At 49.0% G+C, this 25,285-nt stretch overlaps 1 protein-coding gene across 4 annotated transcripts in view; it reads left to right on the top strand.

The window, feature by feature from the left end:
* Positions 1-25,285, top strand: part of LOC144141196 (USP6 N-terminal-like protein) — a 118,890-nt gene that overhangs the window by 40,205 nt on the left and 53,400 nt on the right. For 3 of the 4 annotated variants that reach the window (XM_077672755.1, XM_077672758.1, XM_077672759.1), the window contains exons 2-5: positions 17,492-17,647; positions 19,456-19,627; positions 21,125-21,167; positions 25,090-25,170. In XM_077672755.1, coding sequence (XP_077528881.1) covers positions 17,644-17,647; positions 19,456-19,627; positions 21,125-21,167; positions 25,090-25,170 — 300 coding nt within the window. In that variant the 5' untranslated portion in view covers positions 17,492-17,643. Of the gene's footprint in view, positions 1-13,451; positions 13,540-17,491; positions 17,648-19,455; positions 19,628-21,124; positions 21,168-25,089; positions 25,171-25,285 lie in introns of those variants that run through there. The other variant, XM_077672756.1, reaches the window with a different exon arrangement.

Consider the following 25,285-nt stretch of genomic DNA (forward strand, 5'->3'; position numbering starts at 1 on the left):
GGATACAAGGAAACATGCTTAAAACAATCGAAAGCTACCTCTCTGATAGGACATTTCGTGTAAGGATAGGCAGCACTCTGTCTAAACCATTCACGCAAGAGACAGGGGTGCCACAGGGAGGTGTGCTGAGCTGCACACTTTTCATTGTAAAAATGAATTCCCTACGCACTGTACTTCCGCCAACCATGTTTTACTCAGTGTATGTTGACGATGTGCAGATTGGCTTCAAGTCCTGCAATCTCTCCTTTTGTGAACGCCAAATTCAGCTGTCGGTGAATAAGCTGTCCAAATGGGCAGATGAGAATGGCTTCAAGTTTAACCCCTCAAAAAGTGCCTGTGTACTGTTCTCGAAAAAAAGGGGCATTGCCCCTGCACCAGAAATCTACTTAAATGGACAGCTGCTTCCTGTTAAAACAGAACATAAGTTTCTCGGATTGATTTTCGACTCGAGACTCTCGTTCACCCCCCACCTGAAGCATCTGAAACTGAAGTGTTTGAAGGCAATGACTGTGCTTAAGATACTAGCACACATGAAATGGGGCACTGACAAGAAGTGTTTACTACACCTGTACAAAAGTCTTGTTTTGTCCCGCCTAGATTATGGATGTATAGTTTATGGGTCAGCCTCTAGCACTGCACTGAAAATGCTTGATCCTATCCACAATCTGGGCATCAGGTTGGCCACAGGGGCCTTCCGCACTAGTCCAGTACTGAGCCTCTATGCTGAATCAGACTGTTGGTCTCTGGAGTACCAGCGAACTTTTATTGGTATTATTTATGCCCTGAAGGTCACGTCACAGCCCGAGCACCCGTGTGACTCCCTGATTAGAGATAACTCAAAAATGCTGCTCTTTTCAAATCGACCTTCCTTAGCTCAACCGTTTCCACTGCTGATCAATTCCCTCTCTACAAAACTATCGATCTCGTTTGATGACACCCTCAAAATGACCCCAGATGAATGCGTGGCACCCTGGGATACAAGCATCATATCATGCGACACCTCATTTAGACAAGTAGACAGGAAAGGCTCACTATTGGAAGTCAAACAGCACTTCGCATACCTCCAAGACAAGTACAAGGCTTCTCAGTTTTTCACTGATGCATCGAAAACCAAATCGGCTGTGGCCTGTGCAGTTGTTGGACAGCATCTTTCAATAGCAAAAACAATGCATAAAAACACAACCATATTTACAGCAGAAGCACACGGAGTATATCTGGCTGTGGACCACATTATCACAAGCAAAACACAAAAGTCTGTTATCTTCACAGACTCACTCAGCGTTGTCACGGCCCTGTCCACAGGAAAGGGCCCCAAGAATCCCACATTTACTGCCCTTCTTAAAGCTCTGTACAAAGCACACCAGCTAAATTTAGAAATCATAGTGTGCTGGGTTCCTGGTCATTGTGGCATAGCTGGCAACGAGGAAGCCGACCAGGCTGCTGCCAGAGCAGCTGAAAGAACCAGTATTGACATCACGCAAGTACCTTACCTGGATATGAAACCAGCAGTAAAACACATACTCCTTCAGCTCTGGCAGAAAGAATGGGACGGAGAAGTAAACAACAAGCTCCACTTGGTACAACCTCTAATCGGCCGATCAGCTGCCAGGGAAAAAAACAGGGCCTTTGAGGTCTGGCGATGCAGACTACGAATAGGACACACACATGGCACGCATTCCTACCTCCTGACTGGTGACCAGCCGCCAAACTGTGCCAGATGTGGCGAGGGTCTTTCAGTCCTCCATGTTTTGGTTGAGTGCTCGGCCATGGAACCAGAAAGGAGACGCTATTTCCCGGAAATGTACCGTAAGAATATGCCACGGCACATTGCAATGTTTTTATCAGACTGTCCTGTGTTCGAGTTCAGCAGAGTTTTAGAATACCTTGATGTTATCGGTTTTTTAAAGCAGGTTTGTTTTAGAAAGTAGCATTCTCGTCCACCTCATTATCTTGTTCATCCGTAGGGTTCTATTTACCATGGCCCTATACACCGTTAGCTCATTCCATGCCTCATCACACTCCTCACTCATCTTTTGGATCCGGCCCTTTACACCGAAGTAATTTTATGCACTATTTGCACTCATTTCATTAGCACATTTTTACCTCATCGCAGCAATGGCGCTCTTGGCCTTAGATGCCCTTGCGCCAAAAATCCCCACCAAAGAACTGGTCATTCTTAGCTTTCCTGGTTGTCTAGGATTAGCGTGATTATCATGCTTACGGCTGCTTCAATGACACACTAACGGTATACGCATTATGTGACAAATGTATATTCATCAAGCGGCTCCGGCGCAGCGTCACCAATCGCCCAGAGCTAAGCGGGTTCCACAGCGCACCGCGGTGTTGCTGCGACGCACCAGCCATCGGTTCCCCACCCGGCCACCCCTCGCATGACCGTCAAGTGGACCGGGCCGCCACGTGCGGAACGGAGGTCGGCGAAGACGCTGGACGCGTGGGGTGTGTGGGAGACGCCGGGCAGCGAGCAACGTTCTGTGTGCCGTGTGACGTCACTGCTCCTCGCGCATGCGCAGCACGGCTCTCCAGGAGCTACGCGAAACTACTTAACCGCGGCCAGTGTAGCTCAACCTAAAAAAAGAAAAAAAAAACCAGGTACAGACCGTAAACCCACCGCTCACTTTTGATACTCAGTCACCCTCAGCACCATTCGGGTCCGTTGTGCCACTCGGGCAGCCGCTGCCCCAGCTGGTCGTCTTCTGTTCCGCTGAAGGTGCTTGTGATTCGAAATTTCGTAAATGACTCGTCCACAACGTCGTCTCGGGCCCGCACCACGCCTCTGATTTCCACCTTGTTATGGTTGCTTAAAAAAGGGGGCGCTTAGATTCGCATGCAATTTTTTTTCAAATCCCTAAAGTAGGGGAGGGTACGTGGAATCGGGAGGGCATGGGGCGGTGGGGTGGGGGGGGGGGGGGGTGCTTAGAATCGCAGGAATACGGTAGTTATCGCGCGCTTTCGTGCTTAGGCTGATGCGGCGACCACGTCGTGAGACGCAGCAGGTATGCGCCGTGGCGCAGAACACTGCAGTTCGCCCTGCGCACTAATTTCGCATTAGGGAGTATCGTCCGATTTTTTTTTTTTTTTCATGTTCTCGCGCGCTAATTGTGCCGCGTTGTTCTGGCCTTGGCCTCTCCGGACCGCAGTATGCTGCGAGTAAAGTAATAGCGTCTCGCGGTGGCTTCGTAGATCTGGCTTTGTTCGACGCACCAAGAAGGCAGCGGACGAAGGCCGACGCCAGTCGCATCCTTACGCAATGGTGGCCCGCTTTGCTGGCGGGCGCGATTACGCGGCTCTGTTCGTTGCGGTCGCAAGGCGAAGGATAAACACGCACCGCACGTTTTGTGCATTGCGTAAGCTCTCTACTCCAAGTGGCCTCTAGGAGGGCTGGATGGAGCTCAATTGGCTAATTGTAGGGTGCGCTCTCTCCGACGCCTTTCGCCGCATCAGTCGCATGCGAACACGGCTCACGCGAGACTAGTCCGATTTCCTTAACGGCCCTGATGGACCGCGTAAGGATGCTGGCGGTATTTGGTGCGGGAACAATGAGCCGCTTGTGATGGCAATGCCATGCATGGGCTCGATTGAGGGAAGATACAAGAAAATTGGGACCTAAGAATGGACTCGGCAAACTCGCAGTAGGAGTGGATGGAAATTTTTGAGAGAGACTTTCGTGCTGCCTGATAATAATAATAATATTGATGAAGATGGTGGTGGGGATGTGGGCTTCTTGTGCAATAAAAGGCGGGGCCTACCCGTTACGGAATTTTGCCTATCGAACTATCGGTCACATCGAACGGTTGTCCGATCCCTTTTAGATGCGGTGCGTCCTTCTGGAACTGTATATCAGCGTCCCTTAATCATTGCATTATGATATAAAATGGGTTCGGAGGCATGCCTGGGAATAACGATTTTAAAGAACTGGTAGGAGTCTGCTTTCGTGTTCACGAGGGACGCTTCGGTGGGTTCAGCAGAAACGCCCTTGGCTGCAACGCTGGATGTGGTAAGCGGTCGGCCCTTCTCTGGCACGGCGAGCGACCTTTTCGTACCTCCATGGCTCCAGAGGCGAGACGTGGTTCCCGCGTGTAGGTCTCCGGCTGCGTGTTTGGCAGCTCGCTTCGTTTCTTCGCCACGACGCCGTGACGAAGGGCAGAGACTGCGAACTTCTGTCACCGCTCACGCGGTGACGGCTTCCTCGCGACTCGTCCCCCCCTCGCCCCTGGGCCACGACGTCACTCCCGCCTGCTCATAGGATATCTCCAAAACCCCCGTGTAGCAGCTTTGGAGAGGGCCCATCCGTCATCCACATTCTCGTTCAGTTCAAAGCACGGCAAGATGCAAACACTTTCCATAGCTGTGCGGATACTGCATTCCACTGCACCCAGCCCACTTTTTAGCCGATCGACTTTTCTGTTAAACGTGTGTTTAATTTCTTTGGCAGATATTTAAGTTTTACAGCATCTTTCGTGTTACCCATAATTATAATCTGGCCCTTTACGCCAGCCATCTTCATCGCCTTGTGTTGATTTTGCTTGGTTTTGATTACCCGTTTTACCCGCCGCGGTGGCTCAGTGGCTAAGGCGTTGCGCTGCTGAGCACGAGGTCGCGGGTTCGATTCCCGGCCGCAACGGCCGCTTTTCTGATGGAGGCGAAAAACAAAAACGCCCGTGTGTACGAGATTTCGGCGCACGATAAAGATCCCCAGGTGGTCAAAATTAATCCGGAGCCCTCCACTATAGCGCGCCTCATCGCCTGCGTTGCGTCGGCGCGTTAAACCCAACAATCAATCAATCAATTGATTACCCGTTTTAGCACTCACCTTTGTGTCTCTCTCAACCACGTTTTGGCGCTCCTCAAAAAGCAGCCATCATCGCCGTCACGGCGGCTGCGGCGAGCAGGCCTTTCTTTCCCGCCCCCTCTACGGAGGCACCTTGTCGCGCCGGCTGGCCACCCGAGACCGCAAGCCATGGATTGAGCAATTTGTTCATGGTGAACAAATTTATTGGCCGCGAATTTGCTCGCTTCGCTGCAAATGTTGTCGAAAGAAGGTAGCCTTCTGCAGGCCCTGTCACGTGACTCCGTCTCCGATTTCTGCTCCCACGCGCCCGCTCTTCCCAACACCAATAGATACTAGATTGTGTTGATAGGTAGTGTTAGATTGCTAGATAGAGCAACTAGTGTTGCTCTCTCTCTCTCTCTCTCTCTCTCTCTCTCTCTCTCTCTCTCTCTCTCTCTCTCTCTCTCTCTCTCTCTCTCTCTCTCTCTCTCTCTCTCTCTCTCTCTCTCTCTCTCCAAAGATGAATTCGGTGGAGCTTTGTTCAACCCAATTTAACTTTCCCGCCTTCACATTGCTCACGCGCACCTGTTGGGACGGTGCGCTTCCGTCTCCCGTTTCTTGGACGCGTTCTTGATTTTTAAATATGCTATCGCAAAACCCAATCCAGCGTATACTCAGTAAAAGAACGCTGTCGATTGCGTACCCATATTTTTCCACAAAGGTGCCCCAGGTTGTCTTTGCCCCGAGTAATGTCGCCATGGTTGGCATTTTCAGCGAAGCAAACGGATACGCAGCCGATTTCTGGGCCGGGCGGAAAAATCGAGTGGCCCAAAGGGGGACGGACCGAAATTGTCGCTTTTAGGTGTAGGCCTTTAAAGAGGGAGCGAGGAGGCGCAGTGAGGGCAGGGTAAAACTGTACTCTCCAAAGTACTCTCCAAAGTACTCTCCAAGTACTCTCCAGCGCGTCTTGGCCTGCCCCGGTGGTGATCTGCGGGGGATGCTATGTGCCGGCCACATCCCCGCCCCGCATCCTTGATCCGTCGAGCGGATCGCTGCTGGGCGGCGCTGTGAAAATAAACGTCCCCGACCTAAAACCCCCACGTCGAGTAGACGACGGCCCCGCGTTCGCCTCGTTGTTCCGCGCCCGCTGCATTAATTTTAGTGTGGCCGGAACGGCACGTGTTGAACACGTGCTCGTGTTATGCCTCTCTTACTCTATGCCAGTGAAGGTTGCACGGCTTTCTAGTGGCCATTGGAACCGTACACAATGTCGAGGTCAACGCTTTGCTGGGTGGTCGGTTTATAAAGACGATTGTCTTGGCCTGCTTAGACCCGAAAATTTTGGTCTGTCTTTCTGTCTGCCTGTTTTCGTCCGTCCTCCGATTCGGCCTTCCGGACAAAAATAATAACACTTGAACGAGAGGTTCATATAGGCAAAACTATTCCAGGCAGCTAAATCTGGTAGCACGCGTCATACTTCTTGTCAACGTTGTTGAGCAAAGAGAAAAAACAGTAGGCATACTTGGGGCGAAACATCAATGCGCAACTGCTACTCGCGGTATTCTTTTAATTGAAAACAATTGTGTGCTTGATATTTGCCATAGCGAATAAAAAATACGCGTTGGAAACAATGTCTTGATCGAAAAACACAAAAAGAGTTCGCGCGAGCCTGGACCTCGTGGCAGTGTTCCAAGTTTAGCAGTAACGAAACTTTCCGGCAGATGGCGCGCAAGGAGCGGAACGCGGCAAAATTGAATTGACCAGCGCAAACCTCCTCTGTATTTATCGCGGGAAGAGCGAAATGGAGCGGGAGAGATGGGCGGAGTAGGTGAGAGATGCATTTGTGTGGCAGAGGCTGCAAAAGACGTCTTTCGACGACGTTTGGGGCGAACTGGGCAGATACGCAGCCAATTGTGCATCTGGTTTCGCTTCTATAGTTCATCTCACAAGCTACCTGCAGCACTGTGGAGGCTACATTGTTATCAATAGTGCGCCCACTGAGGGCGCTTAATCCGCCCTGAAGGGGGTCCTGAAAGGACACTCCCTTCTCCCCTCTCGGCAAGTGGCACCGCACGGCCCCGGCGCCTTTTGTCGCTTCCTTCGCGGTGAGTTAGGCGCCCTGAGGGGGACAACAATGTAGCCTCCACAGTGCTGCAGCTAGCTTCTGAGATGAACTATAAATGATCCATGCAGTGGAAGCTGCAAAAAAAAAAAAAAATATTGTGGAGATGTCACGTGGTTCGCATGATTGGGATAGAAGTGTCACTGCTCGCCAAGTTGGATGCACTCGCAACTCGCTTTCGAAATCAAAGCGGGCCAACGAAGTTCCGTCAATACTATTGGCGAGGAAAAAAAATTCAGGAAACTCAGTTGGTCGCAATTCTGATGATCCGTTTGCAATTTTTCCTTCCGTCGCCAATTTCAAATGTCTCTTTTATAAACGAAAACTAAAAAAAACGGGGATTTCTTTTATGCATCTCCTTTGTTTCAGTACCGGCATTATGTATTGAATCAGACTGATGAACTCTGCTGGAGTAACTGGGACGCCCTGAGGGAACCACCGTCCTTCCGGTTTTTTTCCTTTCAGTTGTATCCGTCGCTTCAGTCAAGTTCGCGCAAAAAGAGACGTCTACGAGCTCAGGTACACGCCAGCAGGGAGAAATAAAAGTGTAAAACGACGCTCTGCGTGACTCATTCGGCGCATTCCTCGGGTATGGGTTTCGTGTGACACTACACTACTGTCACGTGAGCGTGACTCCTCACGCTATATCGTTGTAAACCGCGCATGCGCGCGCCGCGTGTGCGTGCCGAACGTGTGTCGGGGGCTGCTGCGCTGTCGTCGAACGCCTCCTCGGCATGCAAATTGCTGCGCGTTCGAGCGGGGAAAAGGGCGCGGGCGTGGCTGCTGCTCGTCGGCACGCACGTGATGTTGTGACAGCAGGCTGTGCAAATTTGCCTGCCACTTCGACGCTGGAGACGGCGATATTGGCGACCGGTTTTTCCGCACCTTTTTTTTTTTTTCGTTCTTAAGGGGGGGAGAGGGGGGGCACGAAGAAAAATTACAAATTTGGGTAATTAAATTGGCTACTGTCGCAGTGACACCACTTTTATCGCAAGCTCAAAGCAAGTAATGGTAGTAGAGAGTTTTAGCAGTCTGTTCGGTTGGTTACGTTGCTACCGGGTTGGCCGGGACCCGCCTGCGCGCGCGGAAGGGCGAGGAGGTGCGGACATGGCGAAGGCAGGCCCGCGGAACTAATCAAGATGTATACGAACAATAAATAAATAAATACGAACAATACAATAAAGATGTATACCAACGTGGAGGACACGCTTGTTTATGCACGAGTCTATCGTGCGTGTGTGTTTTCATTCCTCGTCTTGGGATTCTGGTGCTGCTCATAAAACGGAGGGTGTTATCGGCCGCGAAACGCGACGTAGAAGACACCTGTCTGTCGCTCGTGTGTGCATACCGCTTGTTCGCGCACGCAGCCGCGCGTTCAGATCTGATTTGCGGCTCTTCGCACCGAAGGAATGGTCTGGCACGCCGGCGCGGGATGCGTATACGATTTATACGAGCTTCGACGGTGGCGGTCATGATAATCTAGCGCGGATAAACGCGGATAGAAGGGCGTTGTTTGGGTGTAGACCATCCCCGAAAGAGCTGTATAACCAGTGTCCCGTTGTCTACACCTGCTTCCAGAGCACATACGTTTGTGGTTATGACAGTGCTCTCCAGGTTCAGGGGACAAATTGACTTGAACATAGATGAACAATGTTCAAGTCTTCCTTATTTTACCTTTCTCGTTGAATATGACGCTGTTGTGTGTCTCCGTTGACACTCGCACCGCGGTGTGGGCGTTTAATAACCAAACACTTCTGTCGACTCGGGCCGTGCGTGATTCGATGTGGCGTACAAAGCAAGCCGTTTATTACGCGCTCTGCGGCGGCCGCGAGGCCAGCCATAAAAAAAAGGGGGCGGGACTGTGCCGGCAAGGTATCTACTGCAGGACACTACCTTGCACCCGAAACCTGTATCGGCCCCTTCGAAACGACGCCGCGCGCGCGGACGTAACTCTTACCCGCTCCTGGCGCAGCCTCGGAACATAAATCTGTCCGGTAGAAGTTGCCTCGAAGCACCGGTTGAGCGGCGCTATTTTCCCTGCACGAAAGGCCCGGAAGAGAAAACGTTACATCATGCGCGGCGGCTTTCCGCTGCTCCAAATCGGGCCTGCGCTGCCTGCGACAATTGATCGCAGTTCCTCGGCCACTCCTTGTTCGACGGTGCCGGCCTGCTCGAAATGAACAGAACGGCCGCGTATGTGCTTATCGAGTCAGGGCCCTCAAAGCCCTAGGGCTCTGGGGTGGAATTCTGAGTTTGTTCGTTTCAAAAGTGTCCATTTCGCGTCCGTTTCACTCGTGACGCAGGTGCACTTGCGAGGCCTCTGGCCAATCACGTGCGCGGAAACCGACGTCACATCCGGGTCGTCTGCTTTCAGCCAATCAGGGCTCGCTCGAAACGGACACGTAATGGGGAAAAGCAGAATTCCGCCCCTGCCGTCGAGTAGGGGTGCGTTCCAATTCACCCGTTAGACGGCTTCGTCGCCGTCTTCGCCATGTTAAACTCCGTTCCAATTCGAATGAAGCAGTCAACTGCTTGGAAGAGACAGCATCGAAGTCAGCAACGATGCAGGCTACCATCCTAACTACGAAGTGACGCCAGCGCCACCTTTTCGTGTACTAATGCGTGACAGATTAACTTATTTTATTGAAATATTTGTGTAATTTGCTAGCAGTGTAGATGCTTTTGCTTAGTTTTTAAATCGCATAATGTTTGTAATAATAACGGTAATATTATTTACGAAACTGCGGCTTGCGTTACTCAACATGTCTGCTACAAAGTTGTCCAGAGGTTGTCGTCTGCGTTGGTGACCGCTGCTAGAGTGAACAAGAACACAGAGTGGATCAAACGCCTGTACTTTCAATACATCAAAAGTGAAGCAAAAAAAACGGGTAAAATTTGTTAGGGGCGCTGCGATCGCAAGACTTCCAAATGTGGCGCAGTGGTAGAATACTCGCGGGAGCTGGCACTTGACCGCCCACACCAGCAGAGCGAAATCCGGGCGACGTCCAACGGCCCGCGCTTGCAACGGGCCGCCGAAATGAAGCCCCACCGAAGCACAGGAGCACGAAAAAACACGTCCGCTCAACTCCGAAGCGACGACCGAACTCCCCTGACGCACCCGCAAAAGCTACCTCTCCGAGCGTACGAAGTACCCGCTAATCTACCCGCTACCCTTCTCAGTTGCGGAGAATGCAAAACTGCATCTAACGTGGCAGTGGTAGAATACTCGCTTCACACGCAAAATTCACACGTTCGATTCCCACCAGCACCACGGTGTTATACCTTTTTTTTTTATTGTCGGTGAAACCTTGGGTAAATACGCTTAAGGGTCACTATATAGGCCTTTAGTACTTACTTTCTGTTCGACACGACATGCAACAGTCATACTTTGACACTGAAAGAAATGTTCATGCTTCCTTGGAACAGACAATCACGGGCAAATTTGTAGTTTGCGATTAAAGAAAAGGCAGCACCGCAATTTTCTTAGCACCGAATATACATATTTACGCCTACCTACACACAGTTTCATACAAATATTATTGTATGAAACTCTATGCACATGCTTTTATTCTATGCAACGTCACACTTGCTGAATCTCCGCCTCATAAGTGCGTGTTCATGCAGCGAGTTGCTTGTCAGAGCCCGGCAGCGCTTTTCACCAAACGGTAAAAACCGAGGGTAGATTAGGCGAAAAACATATATTTGGCGAACTGATGCGCTGCCGATTCATATTTTAGACGAGAGGACTACTCGCTTCACGCCGGTTTTTATCATGTATGCGCTGTCTTCAAGCCACGGGGTGCAGTATCATCCGTGCGATGGCTCCGCGACGCAGAAGTTCGTGAGCAGACGATGCGAGAGTTGTGGGTGGCCACCGCATGACGGCGCCGGCATCGCAAGAATACAGTAATTTTATGTCGCAGGTGTTCACATTCTGTCGAAGATGTTCACAATCAAGTAATTTTCTCTTCACTTTCGCAGTATTAGTAATAAAGTACAGTTATTTATGTAAATAATTATTTGCTTGCTTATGTTTTTATAGAATTTTATAAATATTGATTTGTTTGTTAGTTTGTTTTTAAATTATTCACGCAGAAGCTCAAGTTGCCACTGACCACCGTGTGGCGGCGAGACGATCGCAAGACTTCAGGGGATTCGCCTTCCGATGCCGTTTTTGCTTCATTTTTGGCCAGCTCGTTTGAAACACTCTGTGTTCTAGTTCACTCTACTGCTGCGCCGGTCCAGTTCTGCTTCCTTTAGACGTCTAATTAGACTGCTTCGTAACCTGTGGACCAAGCTGTCCGTGAATTGGAACGCAGCCAAATTCTCACGACGTGAGGGGAGTTCTGGCCAAGGAGGTTTATACAACCTCCTTGGTTCTGGCGCGCTGTTTGAACCCTCATTCCTGTTCGTGCCCGTGGCGCCATCTGGTGTCTTCCACGTGACACGGTGTCTTGATTGATCTGTTCTGTCGGCGGCGGCCCGGGAAGAGAAGAATGAAAGTTCCGCCGAGCTGCTCGAAGGACAGACATGCGGGTACACGGACGGGGCGGGTGCGAACGACACGATGGCGTGCTACGGCAATTAGCGCGAGGTCAACGAGAGTTGTGTTATCGCGGCGGCCGCGTTTTGATTTGCGCCGCTGTATCGAGGCGGCGGCGGTCGTTGAACTTTTGGCGCGAGCCTGCAAAACGCCGCCGTCTCAGTGACCTGAAAATTTGTGGAGTGTGACCTTACTGATGAGAGAACGGTGCATTCCGGGACACAGACATCCAGGTTGAGTTTTCAGCGGAATAAAATTGGCTTGCTTGGCTGCAGTCTTCCTAGCCCTCACGCTCCTTCACTTTCTCCCGCTTGTTTGTTCAGTGAAGGAGGTTCAATGGAGGTTTGTTCAGTGAAATTCAGTTTTCCAAACGTGCTGCTTGGGCGCATGCACCTTTTCCTTTGGCTTTTGTTTCTTGTTCTGCCTAAAACGTATGGTGGACCTTGATATTGAATATTCGGTTGTTTTTTGGACAACCCATGAGTTAAACTTCGCAAGTGACCCTGCGGCGAGGATCGGTTGGTCAATAGGTGATGTTGTGATGATTTGCACGATGTTTACAGTTTATTTACAAGTATGCACAGTTGAAGAACATGGCAGATCGTGGCTCGACAAGAGCCTCCATCAAGCAGGGCTGCCTCGTTCCCCCTTAAAACGGAGAACAGCAGAGAGTGAGGAGGAGCATTAAAATCTCGCACTTTTGTCTGCTTACAGGCCACAAAATCAACCACTCGAGGCACGGTGCTGATAAATGGGCACAAGACCTACGTACTCTCCAAGTATTGCCTCAATGTCCCCCGGCAAATATGAAATGACAATTCTAGCTACACAATTTCAACCAAACGCACAGAAAAGAAGAAAAAACAAAACCTAACGTGGTGCGGCGAGCCCAGAATGGCACGAAAGTGTCTTCAAAGAAATGCGGCCTCCCAAAACCGTCCATCCAGCCAGCCGCCCACTGCCCTGCCTTCCCCCTTGCTGAGGGGCTATACCGTATTTATTCGATTATAAGGTGGGCACGATTAAAAGGCGAGGGTGCAGTTTGGGGAGTCAAAAAAATGAAAAAGGTATATTTATGAGCTTCGAATATAAGGCGGGGTATGACTTTGAGACTACGGATTTTTGAAAAAAACCTCACCTTATATTTGAATAAATACGGTAATTGACCATGACCCCTTCACATAGACGCTCGCTAGAATACTCCGAAGCTCTTGACCGTGAGAAAGGCGAGGTGAGACACCGTGCAAGCTTTATAGACGAGCATGGTTGGTTGCAACGTCCCGGCCTTCAAAGAAAATAGATTAGTAAGTGAGAGGAGCTCCAAACAGCTGCAAATTGCACCTCTCGGGCCAAACTAACCGAAAGGCAGTATTAGCGTCAACACACAAAAAAGAGGAAAAAGAAAGATAGTGCAGGAAAGCCGTGGCAATGGAAAGATCTGCCCCAAATTTAACACCGTGGACGTCCATAATTCTTTCAGCAACACCCTAACACTTTGGGTGTGCGGGGAAGCAATAGCTTTGCAGCCACTATTTGTACTTCGAGGTTGTGGAGTTTACTTCAGTACCACCTTTAAGGGCCCAGTGTGCAGTCAACAGTTCTCTGTAATTTATGCTTTACAAATAATGGTGATGAGGACAACATATCTAAGAGTGTTCAATCCCCCGTGGAGAGGGAGCCCTGCTGGTGTGTTATCATCCGGGTGAACTTCCGCCACCTTCCAAGTTCATTCAAGATGCGAGTTTATGAATCACAAGCCCCCCAGGAGCTGAATACCTTTAGTCGATCGTTCCGGTTTCTAGCAAATCTAAGGTGCCAGGATCTGCCCCCCTTTGTCTCTGAATGGAATGTCCTCCTCCGAGCCGTACATTGTCCCCCACACAATGGCCGCCGTCTCCATTGTTCCTTATCTGCGCTTCTCGCTCGTGCAGAAATATCGGTTGGCACTCCGGGAGAATGCGGTTTATCTAAGGGAAGGGGAAAAAAAAAGACTTTGTGTCGTTGATAGTGGGGCGCAATGCCGATAGGATTCTTGTGTTGCCCTTGCCAAGTTGTCTTGCAAACTGGAGGCCACAGGACGGGCAGGTGGGATAATGTTGGTTATTGGTGTGTTTTATTTTTGTTTAGCCATCAAGCTTAAATAATGACTATCATTTAGACCTTCAATACATGTTTTGGTTTTTCCTTTTGTCTTTTTGCTTAACTTCTGTTCTCGCCATGTGACTTGCTAGACTGAAGTGCATATTGGCAGCAGTTAGTGCTGTTTTTGCGTTCCGATTGTATGGCTGTCTGCCTTGTAGTATGTCATATTGTTGCCAAGCCTTGTTTTGCCACCTCAGTGGAGAAGAGGTGTCGCCAAGGCTCGTGAATTGGTTGGAAAGCTTAATCAACTTGAAGCTTGATGGTATTGTTCTGACTGACTTGGTTGCTGGTATTTCTTGTCCTCGTCTTTTTTTTTTTTTAATCTTCCAACCCAAGCTGCTGTTTAAGCCTTAGCATGAAGCTTTTGCATTGCCTCATCAGCCTTTCAACTTTCTTGGCACTTTCAAACTGTTTTGAGTCTGTGGGAGTTTCAGTAACCCGGTGAATGCTACCTCTTGCAGCGGTTTGGCCTTCAGGTTGTTGTGGGCATTTGGGAGCTTTGCGAGTTGGACGGTTTTGGGGGAGGCACTAAGAAGAATGAATCAATGTGCCTAGCTGGCGCGTTTTGCCACTAGCGCTGCATACCTTTCTTCGCTGTTCCTATTTGTAGCGTCACAACCTGTTGAAGCTGATTTGCAGGGGAACCTGTTGCAAAGCGTAGGCTGCGAACGATGCTGCTTTTATGATTGTCTTCTAAAGGCACTGCTGGGTTTCTCTCACAACTCCCGATTAGTAGAAATGTGAGTCGTTCCTTTTTGTTTGCCGGTTTCTGAAGAAGAAACGGAATCAACTAGCTTGCCTTCTGCGACTACTGCTTTCAGGGTGTGTGCATGGATGGCTCTTTTGTACAGTTTTTTTCCCTGCCCCTCAGCAGGGTTCTCGTTTGAGGTGTTCTTTTTTTTAATTTATTTTAAAATACTGAAGCCCCTCTGGGGCTATAGCAGAACACAAAATACAACATACAGTGTACAAGCAGCAATCAGTTTGGTAAAGATATTAAGCATAGGCAGTGTCTTTAAAGGAGCACTGACACGAAAATTTTGTTACACTTTTGTTGCTTTTATCGATGCTTAATGGTCTGGCGAACCTGAAACAGCACTTCAAATACTTCAGCGCGCGGTAGTTAATTACATTGAACGGCCTGAAAATCGTTTGTTTCAAATTCCCGCGCTTTCATCCCGAACGGCGCATATGACAGCCTCCCGGTTTGACCTCACCGCTTTGTGCGGACGTCACCGGCGCGCGCTTGAGAGGGTGTTGCGCCCGCTCGCCGCTCGTGGGGCCGCGCGCGTGAAGTGACGTCACGAGTTTTTGACGAGCGCTGTCGCGTCACTTCTTTTTCCTCTCCTGGAGTGATGTCACGCTGATGTCCATTTGCTGAGTGCCGCTCCGCGCGCTGCTCCGTCGGTGCGATAAATGCGATCCAATTGAACTATGTTCTTCGCGTCGCAGGCCGCTCATATTTCAGCCACGGTATTCTGTTGAGTGAAGGAAGCGAACTGTGCAATAATATTAACGCCGAAAATTGGTGTCAGTGCTCCTTTAAGATATTTAACATTACAGCATGGTATTTGAACAGCAACTTGAGAGGAAATACAGAATCCCAATGGCAAAGTAAACACTCACAGTAAGCTTCATTTAGTACGCGTCTAAGTACAAAAATATGCTCGTACGAAGAAGAAAAAAAAACCGTGATGTGGTACATTTGTATGATTACAGTGCTTGGAATTTTAGTGAAAAATGCGTCCGAGTCAAGGAACGCATGTGGCCAGGCAACGAATTCCAATGCTGTATGGTTCATGGAAAGGCGCTTTATTTAAACGTGTCTGCGCGGGGATGATAAGGGGGAAATGTTAAGTGCATGATTGCTTCTAGTCGATGTGGGTTTGGCATATGTCACATATTTGTTCAAAGATAGGCGATATGAATGGTGCATTCTCCATTTATATCGGCGAAAAAGCTTTGATTCTATTTGGTGACGGGCAGATAAGGTGGTTCGGTTTAAAGATGATGGGGCGGTGGATGGTGCGAAGTTTGAACGTACAGTCATACTGCTGATAGATAAACCGGATGGCTTTCTTTTGAATGGCTGTTTGTGCACAGAGCATTTTGCACCAAAACTACTAATGGGATTTAAGAAAACATGATAACTGACACTATAGAAGGATTTCGTTTTTCTCCTGAATTCTGCGTAGAATTCACAAGTTCATTTTGTCCCCGAATTCAATTCGCAATTCACAAGTTTTTTTTAGTGTAAACAGAACTTTGGAAAATGTGTAAATAAGCATCTAAAGAAAACATTTTTTTTATAAATGAAGGTTGGCCATCATTTTTTAGCTGTAAATCTCTCACATCCTATATTTTATTGATGGGCTTTCACTGAAACAAGACTGGAAAAAGCCTGGTAGAATGGCATACTGTCCTGTAGTGCTTGGGAGGTTATACAGGTTGCCTTGATTTTTGTAAGTGTGAAAGCGTTAAATGGCCCATTGAGTGGAAAAACCTGCGTAGGCATTGTTCATTGTCTGCAACGACTCCTATACTCCAATCAGCTGGGACTCGTTCCATTACGTACGAGTCAAAAAACAAACAAAACACAAACAAACATCGAGAAAAGGAGCGTGCCAATAGGAGTATGTGGCGACCTGGTTGTGACACTTCATGTCGCTGCGAATGCAATGTAAAGAAAATGATTGCAATGTTGAGTTGGATGCTCAGTGGCTGAGTGCACATTAGCTTGACGTTGGGCCCGACGTTACATTATCAGGTGCAGTGTTGTCAATCGGTAACTGCTGGGCATGTTGTTTGGCTTAGCATTATGAGTACGAAATGTCAAGTTGAAACATAGGCCTAATAAGGGCTGTTGGGCAAGTTGTAATGGAGAGATGAACAGATGCCGAGGGAAAAGGACCACGATGAGGGGATGTGCGGGTTCGTACATCCCGCGCTAAGCTTTGCTTTCTCCACTTCCTCGCCCAGCGACCCAAACAGTCACCAGGGGGCTTTACATGGCTCACTAGTGGCGCACTAGTGCCGCACTAGTGGCGCACTCGTTCAGCAGATGTGTTGTAATAATTTTGCATTCACAACTGATAAGTGCTTAGGTGTCCTCACCCACTTTTGAAGAGCAAGCTTCTGATTTGTTCAGCTTTCCGGTTCCCAGTGTCAGTTCCAGAAATGCAGTAAACAATTATTGGAGTTGGAGCCAGCGTGCGTTGTCCTTGTTGCTAGTCTGTTGAGTGTTTAGTCTGGAAGTTGCATTTAGTAAAACGGTTGCCTGCTGTGATCACAACACAGAACTTGTGTTGCAGTCACTGCCGTGTCTGGTGGATTCTACTGGTTGATCCAGCGTATTGGCTACGGGAGTGTTGCCAATGGAAGATCCCACGAAAGGAATTGCTGAATTTGTCCATAACTGCATGTTTAGTGTTCTGTCCAGAAAAACCTGTGGGTGTGTTGTGAGAGTTGCTTAGTTCATACCAGTTGCAAAACTCCCCGTAGGCCCCACATCTAAAAAAACTGTCTGCAGTTGGCCCCCTGCACTGAGGGTAAACGAGGGCATGCATAGCATGGCGCAAGTGGACTCACTAGCCTGTCATTCGTCTGCAGAAAGCTGGAGCAGTACTCAAGTTCTTCTGGCTACTGCCATAGGTCATAGTAGAGGAACCATGTAAGCTGAAGGGAACATTACCTAATTTGACATTCCTCAATTGGAAAAGGAAGCGTTAAGGTTGTGTTATTAAGTAAATGCTTAGCAAATAGTTGGCACTAGGTGGCACTCCAGCACCCACAACTTGAACGGTGCTTGCACAGCCTGAACTCTGGGGTGCTGTGGCTCGTTGGATGCATGACTGTCATGTTTAAGGGTCCCCCTCCTTGTGCCCTCGTTGCGCAGGCGGGAGCGGTGGCGGCGGCGACCGGGCAGCGGGCTGTGAGGAGCCCCCGTCGTCCCATGTGCAGCACGCGGCGTGGCGACCAGAGCAGCGAGGAGGCACCCTTGGCAGCGACCGGCATGCATGGACGGCCCCCCTCGACGGCCCATAAGCCATGAGTGAGTGCGCGCCTCTCTCTGGCTCTTAAACCAAGAAACTTTATTTTTGCAGTTATAAGGATGAAAATTGGGGGACATGTGTAGTCTTTAATTCTAAATGTGGATATAAAATTTGTTTTTGCACAAGACGACTATATTCAGATTTATTTCAAGCGTTCCAAGCGGAACGTGGATCCCATCTAGTGGAACCTTTCGTTGCTGTTGCCGTTTGATTTCTTAAATGCCGCCAGGAGCTGTAGTAGCACGGGCAACAGCAGGCGACGGTTTTCTGCTGTTTATGGTGTATTTCGTTTGCCATCTCAGAAACCAAGCATCCGTGAATTTTTTAAGAAAGGAACACTGCAGATACCACTCCTGTGTTGATTTTCTGCCTTATATTTGCGTAATGTCTTGTTCTTGTTCAACGGTGTTGACAAGTATGAACATTGACATTGGACTTACACGTTTAGATTTGGATGTGGGTACGTAAGACTATTGCACAGCTTTTGTTTTTTGCTCTGGCCGGGTGGCTGAATCGAGTCACAGACAGACAGACGGACAGATAGACCAAAATTTCTGCGTTTATGTAGCCCGAGAATGACCATCGTCTTTGAAAAGGAAGGGATTGCGTAAAGAGTCATTGCCTGCCCTTACCTACGTAAGAGCCAGCTGGCTTGAGACTTGTGCCAACTTGAATGCCCAGCAACAGGTTATTCATTATGTCCGCTTTTAATCGGCTAGAGCTGCAAATTGCAAGTGGTGTCGGGGATGTGCGGTCGACTCGCTTTAACTTCACTTTTATTCTCTCTCGGCAATCAGGGCTGCTTTATGGCCGGACACTTTTTTCGAAAATAACGAGCCCAAAAGGAAAGTGCACGAAACCCGTAAAAGTGCAAACAAAAAGCACGCTGGAAATGAACTTCTTATCGGATTTCAGTTTTCCACAACACAATTTAGTGTGCGGACAGGGCTTTGCCAGGTTGAGGTGAGCGGGCCAGAAATGCCATGTGCTGGCACTGTGATAAGGGACGCAGAAAGCTTGCTGTGCTTGCAATATATGTTTCCGTCCACCTTTTGGAAATATTGCTTTTGTGAGTGGTGTCTCTTCCTATTGTTGTGTTAAGTTTTGTTCTGTTGTTTGGATTGCCTCTAATGTAATTATAATAAGTGGTGCCGCTTCGCATTGTTGTTACGTTTTGTGCTGTTGTTTGGCATGTTGTTTGCTTGGCCTGTTGTTTGGCCTCTAACGTAATAATAAGCGTTCGCTTTGTTTTGTTGTCCCGTACCGGCGCGCTGCCCGTGCACTGCGCCTCAGCAAAAATGAATGTGGCACCACAAAGTACCATGAATGGTAAGAAAGGTTGCACGAGAAGGTTGGTTTTTGTAATGGCCTTTAAAAAGGCCATGAAGACACTGTGCAAGTTCGGTTTATCAAAGAGGCTGCCTTGTCTCAAAATTTCATCGCAGACTTTAAACAAATGATCGAGATATTAACCAAGGAAACTGGGTGCAGCAGTGGCGATTTCCCAGCCACATCTCTACGTTGTCAAACAATCTTGTTTGTGTAATTGGTGGCCGCCAATTTGAACCATTGCCGAGAAACACCACAGTGTGACTGCATAGAGTGGCCTCGAGTTATCTTTGATTGCATCACTTGAATGCTAATCTGCACTGAACACACCGACAAAGGTTTAGTGCTGGTCCCTGTTGCACCACTCCTGGGAATGTCATTGTAGCGGGAAATTTGAAAGTTTCGCAACACTTCTTGCATCGTTGCTTTGCGGGTGCCGAGTTGTGTTTCACGCGTCCACGTGCCCCGCTGCGTGCAGGTAGTGGTAACCTGAGCGAAGCGGAGCTGCTCGAGCGGGCTGCGGAGGAGCGGGCGGCCATCGTTGCACGCTACGACCGTGGCCGGGACAAGGACAACGTCGCCCAGATCGACCCCTGGGAGGACCCCAAGTTCGAGCTGTACCACGTCACCGACAAGTACGGGTTCATCCAGTGAGTAGGCCTCGCTCCGTCTCCGGCACTTGTCCCTAGCATGTGTCCCTAGCGGGTGTCTTCAGGGAGTGTCCCTAGCCATCGCCTCCTGTGTTTTTTCAATGCCGAGCACATTGCCTGCTTCACAGAGTTTCGGCCACATGCCGTCAGGTGGGGTGGCAAGAGTAACCGGCTTCGATTGACTGTCCGGAATTCGAGAGCGTCAAGTGCCTGGTTGCCCAGGCAACCAATGCGTGAGACCGCCAAAGGGACGGCGCTCTGGCCAGTGATAGAAAACTAAGCACCACTGTGGAGCACATTGCGCATACTTTGCCGCTTCCCACCACGTCGTCGCCCCCCAGAGTGACTGGAGCACTGAGAGGGCTAGCGACTGGGGGACAGTAGCGGGAGTAGCGGAAAGGGCCCTGATGTACATGGCATTATACCGACCCCCTAGTCGAGGTAGGTTTGAGTGTGTGGTTGTCCGATACCAGGTTGTTTTACAATGTCCTGGTAAAGAAATGTGGGAGAAAATATGATGTCTTTGGGGAACAGTGTACAAAGGCTGACGTGGAGCTTGGTGACGGTCAGTGTGTGTTCGTGCGTACTCATGTAGCTTTATCGTAGACAGGTGATGTGTATTTGGTTAGGCTGCCTTTGTGCTGTTATTAAACACAATGGTCATTGTCACAAAGGTTTGACTCGATGTATATTTCGCGGCACTGAGTAGTGAATGCATTGAAGTGTAAACTACCCGATGAGCGCGGAAGCAAGTCGGGTGAAATCTGTTGCTTTGATTAGAGACTGTGAAAATCTGGTGAGCACTGATTTGCACCCAAGACCTCCAATATTGAAGATGTGACTGGCAAACTTACAAAACTTGGTGCCTTATTTTTTTTTTTATTACTCGGTATTGTGTTGTAGTGTCGTACATGGTGAAAGCAATCGCGGCAGTTTAACCTCCACTTATTATAAGGGCACAATTCACCTCTCAAACAAGCTTGCAGGCTATTACTAAGAGCTGTATTTACGTGACAAAGTGCAGTCAAGGGCAACTGGGCCTGGAAAAAAAAGTAAAAAGATGGTATATTTCCAATCTTGAAACTGCGATATGTTGTAGCTTCAGTCAATTGCTGCTTGGCTTGGCTGTAGTAAATTGAGCGTTATAATAGCACCTCCCAGACATTCCTGAGTTGCGTTGTAATTTGATGACCCCCTGGAACTGATGTGTTCAACTTTGTGCTCAGTGAGGTCGAGTTTAAGCTCCCTTTTCAGTGTGTTGATGCACATTGTGAACCGTTGAAGCTGAAATGTGATAACCCATGCGCGCAGTGCGTACCTTTACGTCTAGAAGCAGTAAGAAAGTACTGCCTCGAGATAGCTTCTTGTGCTGGAAATTGTGGTTCGAATTGCATGCAGCTGAGTGTGATGTCTGATGTGCCCTTTTTTTTTTTTTTTTTTTTTTTGCCCGGAGGCAACGCACCTGTTCTTATTTATTTTTTCCACCTCTTCTTGCAGCAATGAGCGGCTACCCGACAGATACACGGTCCACGAAGCCAAGGTGAGTCGTGCGTGTTGACCTCTGGGGTCACGTCGTTGACCTCTGGGGTCACGTCATCGACCTCTTGCGTTATGTTCATTATCACCTCTGGAATGACATGGGCCAGAATTTAAAGGGGCACTGACACAAAAATTTTGCATCTTGTTTTTTTTTTTGTTGCGATAAGTAGCTAGTGACCTGTTTATAACCTGTAGAAACCTCATTTGCTTCAGCGTGCGACGGTTGTTTAATTAGAATGCGGCCAGTCGCAGTTTCGGTTTCAGCGAGTGCCGCGAAACGATGGATTTTGTGGATTTTTTGTGAACAAAGCTGACCACGTGACCGTCGGAGGGATATCACAGAGCAGAGCCGCCGTAGCACTGTCGAATCTGCATCGATGGCAGTTTCTGCGAATGCCCCCACGTACTTATCTCGTGGGGCGCTCAATTAAAAAGTGACCGTGGATGTGACGCAGGCGCTGCGAGTGCAAATGCTACCGCGGCTAACGAACGACACGCGACGCTCGAGACGGTGGGTGGCAAGACGCGTGCTGGGAGCAGCCGGCCGGTCTGCCTACAGGTCCGCCTACAGATGTTTTCGGCTTAGCACTGCGGCGGATATTCGAGTGCCGCTCTCGTAAGCAGTGCAGATGACAATTTTTAATGCAACCCGCCATCGCATCATTAACTCCTTTCTCATGTCGGGACTTGGGGACAATTTCGTGCAGCGGTAACAAGCTATCACTCGAGCTACCTGCGCCGGCGTGGGCCACTTCGCGGCCGTGGCCGCCGCCTGCACAGCGACGGTGCGGCTAGCTCAGTGGGCTTTTCAGTGCCTGGAATCGCTGTAGAACTTTGGTCACGGCCAGCTGCCCGATTAGCTGACGAAATCACGGCGCCTCCGCCGGCAACGACCGGGTCGTTCGTTCTTGAGAGCAGAAGCTCCGCCCTCCGGCCCTCCGATTGGAGCGGCGAGCCGGCGAAAAACGCCGGCAGTGCGGAAGCGGCAAACACAAACTCGTGACGTGTTTGAATGTTGTTTATTTACACAATAACCTCGGGATGTCGATTGCGCGTGGTCCTCTGCTTGCTGCTCGGTTGCGTTTCGCACACTTTAAAATTGATTTTAAATATGTTCTAGGCTGTATTCGCCGCTGATGTTTTGCAGATGATGTATGTGTGTTCCCACCAATCTACCTCCGAAGTTATCTCGCCTTCAAAATTTTGTGTCAGTGCCCCTTTAAGGCGGCGAGTTGTGTGGGCCCCTGTGTCGTCACAGTCCCGGGCGAACGAGGCCTCGTGTTGCAGCGGCTGGTTTGCTGAGACGCCGCTTTGAAAAGTGGCTGTGAAAACAACGGACAAGTGGGCTTTGTTGAAAACACCGCGTTGTTCCTATAATGATAGTACCAGTGTTATCGCAAGCTTCGAACAAATAACTGAGATAGTATTAAGGGAAACAGATGAGGTAGTGGTAACCACTTCTTTCGGGCAATTTCTCTGTGACGCCAGAGAATCTCATTTGCAGGACTGGTGGCCACCGGCGCAAGCCACCACGACCACAAAACACGGCCGGAAGGGCCTCTAGTTCCATTCGATCGTATCCTTGTACGCTAACGTGCAATTTACACAGTGATGGCAATGTTTCTAGTGATAGCCTCTGTTGCTCTCTCCCGCCCACAAAATGTTACTGCAGCGCGGAAATTGGAAGTTTTTTCTTATCCCTTGCATTTTTTTTTTTTTTTTCCCCGGTTAAACGACGCTCTTTTCTGGCTGGCTGGATGGGAGCTGAGTGAGTTACCAAGGACTAGATCATTCAAATTGAAGAAAGTTGTGTGTTGTCTTCAGGGCCCCTTTAATGCATGTGTCGATGAGGTACTTTATCAATAAAGGTAAATGCGAGCTCTCATATGCGGCCATTGCCGTAGTCATCGTCATCGTCATCAGCTAGTTGATTGATTGATTGTAGGGTTTAACGCGCCGACGCAACGCAGGCGATGAGGCGCGCCGTAGTGGAGGGCTCCGGATTAATTTTGACCACCAGGGGATCTTTAACGTGCACCGAAATCTCGTACACACGGGCGTTTTTGCTTTTCGCCTCCATCAGAAAAGCGGCCGCCGCGGCCGGGAATCGAACCCGCGACCTCGTGCTCAGCAGCGCAACGCCTTAGCCACTGGGCCACCGCGGCGGGTATCAGCTAGTTGTTTGCTGCAGGATGAATGCCTGTACCGCAGTCTTTGAGGAGCATTCATTCAAGCAACAGCACAAGTCTAGGAAGATCTGAAGCTGTTTTAATAAAGAAATTTGGTTGAACTTGAAGTTTGTTCAGATGAAGGAAGTTTGCATTGGGTAGAGTGCCGTGTTTGACAGGATTGTGAGAACAGCCTATACACCTGAACTGTTCTGGAAGGGAAGGTCACTTGTGGAGCACTTCACTGCACTATGCCTTCCTTTCACAGCCCTCAGAGAATTTTTAACGGGACCTCTTCAGAATCGCACAACAAGGCCTGCATGTACCTTGGGTTATGCTAGACATTTCTGTGGTGCGTTCCGTGATCCGAGGAAAGCCTAGCCCAAGTTCAGTCTTCACGTGGAGAATTTCAAAGCAAGTAGGGCCATGAAGTGAGCTATGTTGCAGCAGTTCCTTCCTTTTTTTTTTTTTTTTTTTGCATGAGTGAATAAATTGCTGCTGTTAGTCTCAAGTGTGTATTTTCTGCCTGCGAGCACATTAGTAATATAACTGAAGTAACACTGCTTTTCAAACTTGGAGTATTCGGTTGTGATTGCTTCAGTGAATATTTGCGTTACTTTCTGGGGTGTTTGTAATGAAATTTTTACATATCGAGCTTTGACTATGCTGAAGTAATGTGCAGCATCTGCACTGTTTAATGTAGCAAGGTTTTGCTGTACCTGTTTATGGGATAAAAAAACTGACCGTTTTTTTTTTTAAGTTTAAATCCCTTTTCAAAACATCACCTTTTTTATGCCTGTGCAAAAACATGTAAGAAGGTGTAACATTTGATTGCCTTGTTTGGGCCAAGACAGGTCGCAATTCATGTTTACGATAGACAAAAAAAAGAAAAGCGAAAGCCCCAAGTTTTTGGCTGTGCTATGCTAACATTATGCTAACATGGCTGGCATGCTCCAAACATACCTAAGCATTTGTTAGATGTCGTCAATAGCTAACGATTGGAAGTGGATGGCAGCCGTGAAGACGATAGGGCGGTGCGTTATCATCAGCCAAAATTTGTTTTGCTGAAAACAAGCGAGCAAAACAGTCGCCCTCAAACAAATCTGGGTACTGTGTCTTGCAGCTGTAATTGCTCCAAACAAACAGCGTGAATATTTTGGTGCGGTGGGCTAAATATCAGCGTACGGGATAAACCGAAGCCCAGCAGTTGGTTTCGTCTTGCGCAGCAACGCATTTTGTTTTAAAGCCTAGTTGCGTAACGGTTGGGACGTGTAGCTGTTAATTGCACATGAACGGGCTTAAAACAGTAATATAGCTGCTGGTGAAGTAGGGAGTTGTTGACAAACAAAATGTAGCAGGCAGTCTGTCTAGCTGTGCAGTGCACTGTGAGCTGTTGTTGCAGAAGCATTTTATTTTTTGTTTTCTCGCTAATTCCAGGAAGTATCTCTTGATGAGACATTATGGTTTAGCTTTGCCAGACAACAAAAGCCTGCACATGATGCCCGGTGCTGGGCGGGTCTTTTTCACGCATACTCTTTGGTGTTATATTAGTTTGGTTTGAAAACAAACAAAAAAAAGGAGTGGGGGTGCCGAGTAGGATGATGTTTGCGCTGACGCACGGACACACACACTCGAAGCTCTGGGCTAGCCTCGGGCCAAGGCGTGCGTCTATGACCAGAAAGGCTGGAGCCCTGGTTGGCCTTTGACCCATTCGGCGAGGTCGTTGACCCGTCTCCCTTCTTCCTGACATTGCAGGTGCGTGACCAAGAGAACGTGCGGCTCAACAAGTGGCGCAAGATGCTCGAAAGCTGGGACAAGTACTACCCCAACGAGAAGGTGAGCCAGCTCTCTGGCACGTGGCTTCTGGGGCACATGGCACTGTGTGGGCACGGAAGAAACCTGCGGAGCTCAGTCTGGTGTTGATTGATTCATTTTATTGATTGATTGCGGG

Source organism: Haemaphysalis longicornis, unplaced genomic scaffold (assembly GCF_048455015.1).
Source record: "Haemaphysalis longicornis isolate Haplotype H1 unplaced genomic scaffold, Haemaphysalis longicornis Haplotype H1 scaffold_6, whole genome shotgun sequence".
NCBI lineage: Eukaryota > Metazoa > Arthropoda > Arachnida > Ixodida > Ixodidae > Haemaphysalis > Haemaphysalis longicornis.